At 38.7% G+C, this 13,038-nt stretch overlaps 1 protein-coding gene across 13 annotated transcripts in view; it reads right to left on the reverse strand.

The window, feature by feature from the left end:
• The window catches only part of KMT2C (lysine methyltransferase 2C), a 167,606-nt gene that overhangs the window by 115,335 nt on the left and 39,233 nt on the right, over positions 1-13,038 (reverse strand). For 11 of the 13 annotated variants that reach the window (XM_087712468.1, XM_087712460.1, XM_087712459.1 and 8 more), the window contains exon 2: positions 12,751-12,839. In XM_087712468.1, coding sequence (XP_087568594.1) covers positions 12,751-12,839 — 89 coding nt within the window. Of the gene's footprint in view, positions 1-12,750; positions 12,840-13,038 lie in introns of those variants that run through there. The other 2 variants (XM_087712467.1, XM_087712466.1) reach the window with 1 other exon arrangement.

Here is a 13,038-nt window from a genome sequence, read left to right on the forward strand (position 1 = left end):
AATACAAGTACTACAGGATTTAAAGTTTAAATACTAAAGATTAAATCAATCAATTACAAAAGTACTTTGCAAAAGTATAAAATAATATTGTCAGTTATAAAATACAGTATTATAAAATAACTCTCACATAAAATTTTAGATAGGATTGCTAAATTGGATCTTTTGTTCATGGTTAGACCGAATAATAATTCTCATGTTTCACTATCTGCTATCTAATGATACAAACTCTGAAAAATGGTAACTATAAAGGTTAATGTTAGCATTATGATCTGAAAGAAATGAAATGCAAAATTTGTCTGGTCTGCCAGCAAATCTCTTTAGAAGAGGACTTCGATATAGGTGATAAATTTCATTATAGAAACAACAAAACAGAAGCACATGCCCTACAGTTTCAATCAGAAATAGACTTATGGCTATAACTGAGCCTGGAATTATGGTCATAATTTGCAGTTGGTAAGCAGCTGAGCATGTGATTGGACTTAATTTTATGACTTTTTTGCAGTAGTTGCTAAGCAAGCACAGCAGTCATTAAGGGAATCAATTTTACACAATCAGTATTTTTTGGGCAGAACTTGAAGGTAAATTCTGGAAACAAAACCCCAAAAATGTCAAAAAGCATAGTCGTAGGGCATCACAAACAGCAGTAAAGTTGAACCAGTTATCAAGCATCCAAAATGTGACTACAAAAGGAGATGGGTTATAGCCAATGTAACTTCAAAATTGGATTGCAATAGTTTTTTGGGGTGTGTGTGTGTCCACTCTAACTTCTGTCATTAAACAATCAATTGTTAAATTGAGGACTACCTGTGGCACTGATGGCAGTGGGCAAGTTTAAAAATTATACATTGTTATACTATAACACTAAAGGTAAAATCAATAGAATTAAGAGCTGTGCATGAATATAATTCGAATAATCTTGGCATTAGCTGTAACCCTAATTTTTGGAAAGGATTTAATCATGTTGAAATAGTATCTTGTTAACTTTAAAATAGAGATCTCTAAACTTGGCAACTTTAAGACTTGTGGCTGGTGAATTTTGGGAGTTGAAGTCTACAAGTCTTAAAGTTGCCAGGTTTGGAGGCCCCACCTTCAAATATAAATAATACAGTAATTATTAAGGTAGAAATACAAATATAACACATTTCTCCCTCAAATAACACTAAACTAAGTATAAATTCCTGTTGTATTTTATATGTGCTGCACAGAATTTGACTACATTATAAATATAAAAGTTGTGCCTTGCATTTGGCTGAGAAAAGTTTAAGACTGCAAATATGTAGCAGTTACTTTTATTCTGAAATTTTCGTGTCACATTTGTTGGATAAATTTTTCTGAAGCCAGACTAGTGGTGGCGGCTGAACCAGTACTGGCATGCGGCCTGGGTCGCCCAAACCGGCAGCCTGCCATGCCCCCAAACTGGTTCCCTGGTCACCGCTGTCTCCGCCATCTTGGTTTTCAGTTCTACGCATGCATACAATTTTAATTTTAATTGGACTTGCATGAGGTTACAGTGCGCATCTGGCATACAGGCGCAAAGCGCGCCCATGAGCAAACCGGCAGTAGTGCCTGCCGGAGCCCACCCCTGAACCAGACATATGAAAAATTACCTTGGAGCATTTAAACACGCTATTTCCACTGCACCACTGGGAATATATCCTTAGTTCCCTGGAAAAATGTTTATTTTGCTATTTATTTCCAGCAAAGCTGATTTCCTTTGCTATACAAGTAAGAGGCCCCTTATTATTAAAGTGTCCTCCTAGCTACCCAGATCTGAAAATCCAGATCTCCTTTCTACCTTGTAACTATGAGTGCTTAAGACACTGGCCTAGAAACCAGGAGAATGCAAGTTCTAGTTCCACTTTAGGTATGAATCTAGTTTGATGACCTAGGGTCAGTCTAAATCAATGGTTAAACATTTCTAGAATCTTGCCAAGAAAACTGTAGGGATTTGTGTCACCAGAAGTCAACTCTGACTCAAAAACACCAAAAAAACAAATCAATGCAAAAGTTATAGCTGTAGAAAAGTGCTGAGCTCCTTAAGATACCAAAACTCATATTCTCTTGAGTGACCAAGTAATCACCCAGGATGCCATGCACAGAAATCTGCAATTTAAGCACTAAAAGGTTAAAAAAAAGTTGCTAAACAAAATTGAAAATAAATACAGATGATGAGGCTGCTGCTAGCATTCCAGGAGTGCTTAGGCAATGCACCACAACATTTTATCCATCATCCTAACTGGCTGCCTAACAAGAAAGAATTTAATCAGCAAGATCCTGTTTCCTGCAGCCCTGTCTGGCAAAGGACATCTTCCCTGACCCTGCCAGCTCACTTGACTGATTTATCTTGGTTTATCTTATGCAATCTCAGAACAGAATAAGTAACAAAACTTCAGGTTAGCAAGTTAGCAGGTACTGCGGTTGAGAGAATTGTCATAATGCGATAATATCTACCAATGCCGGTTAATAAACTCACTCCATTAGTTTCAGTTCGTTTTCCGAGGCCTAATAATTCAATTCAACAACGTACCCAGAGCAACCAAAGTATTGGGTAACTAACACAAAGTTATCCCTGCCACAGAAGAAGCCTATTTTGTTCATAAATCACATCTGATAAAAGGCATTCATAGAAATCTAAGCTTCCTGGCTCCTATAGTATACCAAAATTATCAACTCGGTCAGTAGTGGGCTTCAACTTATTTTACTACCACTTCACTCATGGGCACATGCTCATGCAACGCTTCTGCGCATGCGCAGAAGCTTCTGCATATATGCAGAAGTGTCTGAGCGGGTGGGCGGAGCCTCCTGCCACCACTACTAGTTCGCCCAATCCAGGGAGAACTGGCAGAAACCCACCTCTGAACCTGGCTCTTGAACCAAGTTTCATCCAAAGCCATTGATCACCACTTAACTGTGAAAATCACAAAAACTGGGCAGATGAACCATACGTAAGTCAGTGTTTTTCAACCTTTTTTGTGCAAAGGCACACTTTTTTCATGAAAAAAATCACGAGGCACACCACCATTAGAAAATGTTAAAAAAAATTAACTCTGTGCCTATATTTACTATATATAAAGTGTTTTTCCCACGGCACACCTTATACTATGTCACGGCACACTAGTGTGCCGCGGCACAGTGGTTGAAAAACACTGCCGTAAGTAACATTTTTATTTTCTTTGAATTAGGTTCCAGCTCATTCTATTTATCGGAAATCCTAGGCAGAGAGTCAAAATGCTCAAGTGTTCCAAAATGCATGGAAGAAACTGGGGTATCTCCTATTTCTCGTGATTCCCTGTTTCTCATTCCTGGATAAATTTTATACAATTTCAGATACATACTAAATAATATGGAAGTTAAAACACAACTGTTTTGAAGATATCTTAATTGCTACAGGGCAGAACAATAATCCCAAAGCATCCCTTTTGGGAATCAATCATCCAAATAAGAGCAAAAACACAGGAATTTATTACAATATACCTCCAAAGCCAAATCAGACTATCAATCCAAGGTTAATATTACAAAGGCTACCAAGAGAACTACATACAGGATTGTATTTCTTGTCTTCCATTACTTTGTAAAACTCATCTTTTTCTCAAAATAAATCTAAAAATAAGTTTAACTCAAGAATATGTTGAGCTTTGTTAATAACATATAAATTATGGACAGACAGAATGTTGTTTGATACTAACTACTAGCTGATAATGGTTAGCTTTGACCAAAAACAGCTTAATCGCTATTTCAAAAGAGAGTGTAGCCTGTTGTTTTTTTTCCTCATGGGGAAAAAAATTAGAAGAAACTAATACCAGATAGATATTATTCTAGATATAGTAGGTGGTTGATTAACACTGTCCAAGGGAATTATCCTTAAGCAAAAGGTCATAATGGAGGCGCTTGAGATTGTGATTTTATTTCATTTCAAAATGACCAGCTTAGTTCAATGTAATAGCTGTTTTGCACGTCTTTCGCAATACTCTTTTCAAATTTGGACACTGTCCCATTTGTAAACAAATTACTAGTCTACATAGACAGATTACCTATCTAGAATCTCTAATCTGTACTCTCCAAGCAGAAGTTAGGTGCCCAATTCAGCCATTCCATTTTATAGAGATGCCACCCTATCAGCCCCCTCTACCGCAAAGATCCTACAGGAGAAGAGACAACCCTGGGATCTGGCAGGGTGAGAGCTGTGAACCATAAACACAAAGCTTTTGCTGTGACCCAGCATAACAGATATAGCACCCTTGCTGACCTTGATGGGGACATTAAAGAGACAGGTTAAGGTAGTTGTGATAATGATGACTCAAATAAGCAGGGGATTGTGGTCCAAAATTAAGAACTTTCTTCGGAAAGGCGAAATGGGGACCCAGGTATCACACATCAGTCGCACAAGAAGATCAAGGTATGCAAAAAGAGAAGTCACCTTCTGGTTGGTGATTCAATCGTAAGGGATGTAAATTTAGGAAAGGATATGGAGGTTTTAAAAGAGGTCAGGTGTCTGCCAGGTGCTATTGCCAGCAGAGACAAGAGGCGTATTCTTAAGATAGTCAAGAATGTAAGTAAGGATTATGAAGTTGATGCTATTATACATCTTGGCACAAATGATCTGTCCCAAAAAGATGTACTTTCTGTGAAGAATGATTTCCAGAGTTTGGGGGTATGAACTTAGTAGTGTAGGTTATAGGCTTATCTTTTCAGAGGTTTTACCAGTATAAAAGGAACAAAAAGGGAAGGGCCAGCGTGTAGCAGAGTTTAATGTGTGGCTAAAGGAGTGGCATAAAAGGGAAGGCTTTGGTTTTATTAGTCATGATGTCTGTGGCTGGTCCAATGAAAAACTGTACAAAAGAGATGGTTTGCACCCATCCAAGAAAGGGACTGAGTTATTTGGCATTAAATTCACAGATTTTCTGGATAAACATTTAAACTGAACAGCGGGGGCAGAGAATTAATTGATACAGAACATTTCTGTCCCCAGCAATCTAAAACTCATACGGTTATCAGTGCATGTAACATAGATGTTTGTGCAGATAAGATTATCACTCCTGCTGTCAAGCAAAACCAAGCATTTAATAGTGAATGCCATACCATGTGCATGAATCATACAAGTGGCAAGAAAATAGGGGCAGTCAGGCATAACACAGGTTATGTAGACAGTAAACACAGGATCAATCAAAATGGACTCAAATGTCTATACACCAATGCACAGAGTATGAGGAATAAACAGGGTGAATTAGAAATTCAAGTAAATGAGAGCAGATACAATATTGTTGCCATTACAGAAACTTGGTGGGATGAAACCCACAAATGGAACATACAGCTAGGATTTAAATTATTTAAAAGAAATGGACTACATCTCTACAGAAATAGAGCACAACAATGATGAGAACTATCTTGAATGTATTTGGGTCAATATTAAAGGTTGGGCGGGAAATGACATTGCCATAGGTCTATACTACAGGCCACCCAACCAAGCAGAGGAAGTAGATGAACTTTTTGCTAGTCAGCTAACTAAGGTATGCAGAAAGCACACCACAATAGTAATGGGAGAACTACCTTGACATCAACTGGGAAACAAATTCTGCACCAAGTGGAAGATCCAACAGGTTCCTAACGAACCTAGCAGACAACCTTGTTTCCCAAAAAATAGAGAAGGGAACAAGGGTATCTGCCATATTGGACTTAATTCTCACTAACAGAGAAGAAATGATAGAAGGTGTTGAAGCCATAGGAACCCTGGGGCAAGTGACCATGCACAATTGAAATTCAACATTATGCAAACACAAGTAGTAGAACAAAGTTAAACTAGAGTCTTGGACTTTAAGAGAGCTAATTTTGATAAACTTAGAGAGAGCTTGGGAAGAATTCCATGGATGAAAATCCTCAAGAGGAAAACAACTCAAGAAGCTTGGGAAATTTAAAAAAATGAGATTACAAAAACCAGGCTAGCACAATACCAATGAAGAAGAAAAATAACAGCTCCCAAAAGAAACCAGTATGGCTGCATAAAGAATTCTCTGACGAGGAGGAGCCTACATCGTTACGAAATGGTCATCCGATCTCGATGCTCCGCGATCGCCAATATTTTTTTCGCTGGGTGGTCTAATCGGACCTAAACTGTCCCGTAGAGACGGTGAACAGGAAGACTGCATTCTGTTGATCATAGGGACATCGCAAAGTCCCTGACTGATGCAGGAGAAGGTCTCTCAATTGGCGTTAAAAGCTCAGCCCCCAGGTTGATGAAGTAGGGATGGCTCCAAAACGGAAGGAAACAGAAGAGAAAGTGTTTACAGCTGGTGAGGAATTTTTATCCGTTTTAAAAGAGCCTGCCTATAAAAGACTTAAAACTAATTTAAATCGAAGAATAAAAGAAATAAGCGGCAGAATCAAGCTTTGGATGGTTTTGGTCAGTGTGTTATCTTAATTTTTAAACGTTATTTTCATGGATTGAATTTATGCAAACTGTTTGAAATGAATGGATCAAGTTTTCTTCTAAAACTTTTACTATTACTTTCACAACCTATGGACTAAACTTATCCTTATTCATCACTACATGTGTCTTTTACTTTTTCTTCTCTATTTCATGTAAGAATTTGACTTCTTTAAAAACTTGGAATATTAAAAGATACAAAAAGATACAAAAAGAACAAAGAGAATTGCAACAATTGTAACAACAAAGGGAGAGATAACTGCTACTCGAAGACTGGAAACTAGAGTACTGAAAACAAAATACTTTTACTTTCACTACTGATTATTCTGGTATGGAACTTTAAAGTCTCACAGTTTGTTTATAGAAAGTGATAAAAAGTAAAGCACCATTTGTTTATAAAATGTTTCTTTGAAGTATATCCTTATCCAGAGATCTCATGGTGAACCTAGGTGTAACCTTGTAAAAATCTTCCAAGTCAGAGCAGCAGTGTTTTAACAGCTGGAAACAGTTGGAAACAGTGGCTTATTTCCAACAACAGAGAGAAACTGTCAGCTTGCAAGAGATAATGCTTGCAATACAGAAATTATCAAATATATTTGAGAAAATGTTTGAAAAATTAGAGCACCTAGCAGAAAAATATGATGAAAAGGATGGAGATGCTTACCAAATGGGAAAAATAGAGGGTAGAGTCCCAAGCAATAAAGAGAAAAATGACTACAAAGAAATCAAATCTGCTGACATCTATGGCGAATGGTTTCTGTCTGGAAATGGAAAAAATTGAATATGGAAAGGGGAACTAGATCGATGGGAACCCTATCCTAGATGGCAAGACACAGAAGAAGAAAAAATAAAAGAACTTATGGATTTAAAGGGAGAAATTTTATTAGTAACACCATCGATAACAACACTGACAATTAAAGACAAGCTGATTAAGGAAAAAGAAGAAGGCCATCTAAATTACATGACAGAATCAATAAACAAGGAGTTGCAAAGAAGAGTCCATACAAACTTGATTAAGGAGACGATTAAAGGACTGATGCCACAAATGGCAGAAGACATGAGACTGTTTCGCTACTGAAAAGATACAGGCTGATAGATGAAAGTGTTTAATCTAAAACTAGTTGGACTTAGTGAAATTTAGTGACAATAGATATGCTTAAATAAACAATTGAAAATGATAATAATGTATACATATGTAGTAATAACAAGTAATAATTGGATATGAATATTGAATGGTACCTATGAAAGGAAGATGAGAAATGGTTTGGTTACATATAAAGATAAAAAAGAACTAAATTATGATAATGGATATAGTCAAATAAAGGAGAGATAATGATAACAATGTATATATAGGTATGGGTACAACATGGGGAAATTGGATGTAAATTGTAAACAGTGATTTGGAAAGGAAGATTAGAAACCTTTTGCTACTAAATGTTATTGATGTTTAGCTAGAATAGGCCATAAGGAATAGTTTTATTGTGATACTAGAAATAGCAAATGAGATGCCAGTATGTGGTTATGTCTTGAGTTTTGGTATGTTTTATGATGGAAGTTTAAACAATTATAGTCAAACAAGAATGGGGGTAGGATGATGCTAATATGTACAAATATATTTGATTTAAAATACTAGAATTAATATGAATCATGGGTGACTGTGAAAGAAATGCATAAAAATTTTTTGTAGCCAACGGATACACTTTCTACAGTATGTAAAGAAAGGATTTTTTGTGTTGTGTCTGTTTTGAAAAATAAAAATAGAAAAAACTTTTAATAAAAAAAGAACACTCTGACAAATTGAAAGACAAAAAAGATAAGTATAAAAAGTGGAAAGAGGGGGGCATAACTAAGGCAGAATATCAGCAAATAGCCGGAGCCTGTAAAGATGAAGTAAGGAAAGCTAAGGCTCACAATGAAGAAAGGCTTGCCACAAAAGTAAAAAAATAACAAAAAAAGCTTCTTCCAGTATGTTAAAAACAAGAAAAACGTTAAGGAAACAATTGGTCCATTGCTGGGAGAATGTGGCAAGAAGGTGACAAGCAACAGGGAGAAAGCAGAACTATTTAACTCATTGTTTGCATCTATCTTTACACAAAGGGATAAAACAGTCCAACCTATCAAAAACAGCACCACAAAAATCAGATTAGGAACACAAATTGAAATAGGGAAGAAAATGGTAAGTGAGCACCTGTCTACCCTACACAAGTTCAAATCACCAGAACCGGACAGATTACACCCCAGGGTTCTGAAGGAACTGGCAGACGAGATCTCAGAACCACTGAACTATATGTTTCAGAGATCCTGGAGCACCGGGGAACTGCCAGAGGACTGGAAAAGAGCTGATGTGGTTCCCATCTTCAAAAAAGGAAAAAAATAGATCCAGGAAACTATAGACCTATCAGCCTGACCTCAATACCAGGAAAGATTCTGGAAAAGATAACCAAGCAACAAATTAGCGAACACCTAGAAGTAAACAAAGTAATAGCCAAAAGCCAACATGGGTTTGTCAAAAACAGATCATGCCAGACTAATCTTATTGCGTTCTTTGACGAAGTGACAAATTTAGTGGACCAGAGAAATGCCGTCAATATAGTTTACTTGGACTTCACTAAGGCATTTGATAAGGTAGACCATAACCTACTACTAGATAAAGTAGAAGAATGTGGGTTAGACAGCATCACCACCAGATGCATTCGAAACTGGCTGACCAACCACACTCAACATGTAGTCCTCAATGGAACTGCATCTACATGGAGGGAAGTATGCAGTGGAGTACCCCAAGGCTCTGTTTTAGGCTCAGTACTCTTCAACATCTTCATCAATGATTTAGATGAGGGAATAAATGGATAACTCATCAAATTTGCAGATGACACCAAGCTGGCAGGGATAACCAACACTCCAGAAGACAGCTTAAGATACAGAAGGATCTTGACAAACTTGAATATTGGGTGATCTCTAACAAAATGAAATTCAATTGTGAAAAGAGTAAGGTTCTAAATTTAGGCAAGAAAAACGAAATGCACAGGTACAGTATAGGTGGTACCTTGCTCAAAAGTAGTAACCGTGAGAGGGATCTTGGAATCCTAGTGGATAACCATTTAAATATGAGCCAGCAGAGTGCAGCAGCTGCCAAAAAAGCCAACACAGTTCTAGGCTACATAAACTGAGGGATAGAATCAAGATCACATGAAATGTTAATACCATTTTATAATGCCTTGGTAAGGCCACACTTGGAATACTGCATTCAGTTTTGGTTGCCACGATGTAAAAAAGATTTGGAAAGAGTGCAGAGAAGAGCAACAAAGATGATTAGGGGACTGGAGGCTAAAACACATGAAGAACGGTTGCAGGAACTGGGTATGTCTAGTTTAATGAAAATAAGGACTAGGGGAGACATGATAGCAGTGTTCCAATATCTCAGGGGTTGCCACAAAGAAGAGGAAGTCAAACTATTTTCCAAGGCACCTGAGGGTAGAACAAGAAGCCATGGGTGGAAACTAATCAAGGAGAGAAGTAACTTAGAACTGAGAAGAAATTTCCTGACAGTTAGAACAATTAATCAGTGGAACAGCTTGCCTCCAGAAGTTGTGAATGCCCCAACACTGGAAGTCTTTAAGAGGATGTTGGATAGCCATTTGTCTGAAATGGTATAGGGTTTCCTGCCTAGGCAGGGGGTTGGACTAGAAGACCTCCAAGGTCCCTTCCAACTCTGCTATTGTTTTTATATTTATTTGTATTTGGAGGCACATTAAAGTGAAGTCCAGATCATATCAGAAATAAATGTTATCTTTGAAGTGTCTTGCAAATATGTCAGAGTGAGCCATTAAAGGAACATAACATAAATAACATAAATAAAGCATGCAGACATTACTTGTTTGAGATCAAGGGAATAGAAATCTCTCACACAAAGGAGTTCACGCAATACAAATGAGTGCCATATTCTTGGACTATAAGATGCACCTGAGTATAAGATGCACCAAGATTTTGAAGAGGGATACAAGAAAAAAAATCATTCTTGCCCTTCCCAGCCCTTAGAAGCACTCTGTAGGCCTCCCAAACTCTCTGCATGCCCCATTTTAGCAAAACCTGGGCCTGTTTTTGGCCTCCCAACCCCCCCCCCCCCCACGCATCCCGTTTTTCCCCTCCTCAGCCTCCAGAAGCACTTTGCAGTCCTCCCAAATCTTCTGCCAGCCCCATTTTAGCAAAAACTGAGGTTGTTTTTGACCTCCCAAACCCCCCATGGACCCCGTTTGTGCCCTCCCAGCCCCCAGGAGCACTCTGCAGGCCTCCCAAACCCTCTGTGTGCCCCATTTTTGTGAAATGGGGCCATTTTCACAAAAATGGGACATGTGAGGCGGATTTTTGGGAGACCATAAATGGCCATATTTAGTGTATAAGATGCATCAACATTTTCACCCTCTTTTAGGGGGGAATAAAGTGTGTCTTATACTTTGAAAAGTATGGTATTTTTGTATAACATTCAATGCAGGTAGTCCTTGACTTAGGACAGGTCACTTAGCAGACCATTCAAAGTTATATCGGATTCCCCCAAAACTACTTGCAACCCCATTTCAAAGTTATGATGACTACGACATCCCCACAGTTGTTTGCTTTTACAAGGATATTCAATCCTGCTGGGTCCCTGCAGTTACTTATCCACCCATTGGAGATCAGGCAGCTGTAGCAGGCATGAGTCAGCTGGCGCTTGCAAGCCTCAGTTTCCTTCTCATGTAGCAAGCGAGGCGAGGTCAAGGGGGGCAGAGTTTGCAAATTCCAACTGACTTGATCTTCTCTTACATGCTGGATGGGAAGAAAGCTGAAGGTCTGTGGAGACCCTGTCAAGAAGTGGAGCACAGGGTGCCTCAGGTGGCGCAGGTACCCTTGGAGGCCTGAGCAGGCATTCCGGGCCTACCCCTCCGAGGCACCCTGCGCTCTATTGAATGATTCTCTCATTCATTTTATGTTTGCATCAGAGAAAACAAGGAATGGGGTCATTACGTGAGGCTGTTTCACTTAACAGCTGTTGTGACATGTGACTGTAATAGGCAGGCACCATTAAGGTCTTATCTCGAGGATTGCCTATAGTCAAATAAATGAACTATAGTTTGACACCATGTCCTAATTCATACAACAAAAAGAGTTACAAATGCATGGCACAACATAAGCGAACAAACTCATCAGGACAGGATTCAGGAACCATCTGCATTTGAAAGACAACTGTCACTCTTTTGAAGAAATTTACATTCTGAACAGAGGAAGACTGGTTTGAAAGAGGAATCGTTGAGGCCATTTATGTCAAAATTGAACACCCCTCCCACAACAGAAGGGGAAGATACTCGGATTCAGACAACTCTGAAGTTGCAGAAAAACCCTCAAGTGGCCTCAATGATTCTCAGAGTGCTAACAACCGGATGATTGCAGAGAATATAAACCATTTTATTCCCCACTAGTCAGTTTGGACTGAAGAAGCTTTTCAGATGAGAAGCGAAAGGTTTCAAAGGGTAAAACCAAAAAAAATTGTTGCCTTTTGGAAAAAGCACCTTTGGAATAGAATTGCTAGGTTCACACACAACACACTGAACCAAAGTTGTTTAATAGGATTGGCAGCACTTACAAGCACTCCCAATTCCAGCTCTATTCAATTCCAAAATTGTACTTCAAAGTGCAGTTACCCCATGCTATCATATGGCTGCTTTAAGAATTGCCAACAGATTTAATGTTTCTGGCCCAGCATACTCTAAAGCAGCGGTCACTAACTGGTGGTCCCCAGACCACTGGTGGTCCATGAGAAAATTTTGGTGGTCTGCAGAAAAATTATTAGCATTTTTTTATATTGCACTAAATCAGGGGTCTGGTTCAGAAGGAGCAATGAACTACGTGCCATGAACATTTGTGTTGCTGCAGAGAATCTCCCCCTTCGGTGTCTTTTTGTGGGGTCGGAGGGGGGACAGAAATTCCAACTTGGATCTGCTTCAGCCTCCAAGTGTGGGCTTTGGGCAAAGGCTGGAGGGAAGCACTGCTGTGGCAAAGAGTCAGAGGGAGGGACAAGTAGAGGCCAGCGAGGCTCCCCTCAACATGAGTGACATCAAGTTGGCCATGCCCACCCAGCCAGTCATTAGGCAGATCATATTAGTGGTCCGTGGGATTTAAAATTATGAATTAAGTGGTCCCTGAGGCCAAAAGGTTGGGGACCCCTGCTCTAAAGTTCCCTTTTGGGACTAAAACTAAAATGCTATGGCCCTACTATTATTTTAGCCTATTCCAATGTGTAAATTCAGTTTAGACACTTGCTAAATCTATCTATTTCAATCCTAGTCTATTTGCCTTACCAACTTCCACAGTGTTTTCCGTTTCTGTTGCCTCCAATCCATCCATGCTGTCTTCATCCTCCACCGTAGGTTTTCCTCTATTTCGAGGCCTGAGAGGAAAGAAAAACACAATTCATGACATTAGGAAAAAGGCTCCAAATTAGCAAGGAAATTATTTTGCTTGTTACAGTACTAAATTTTCTTTCTTGAACATGAAACATTAAGTCTTACAATATTAATGGGTGAAATGTACAATACGGAGAAATATCAAGATGTGCATTTTCTATCTGCTCCTAATGTAACATCAGA

This window comes from Thamnophis sirtalis, unplaced genomic scaffold (assembly GCF_051295495.1).
Source record: "Thamnophis sirtalis isolate CommonGarterSnake01/CBP01778 unplaced genomic scaffold, rThaSir2_p1.2 scaffold_4, whole genome shotgun sequence".
Lineage (NCBI taxonomy): Eukaryota > Metazoa > Chordata > Lepidosauria > Squamata > Natricidae > Thamnophis > Thamnophis sirtalis.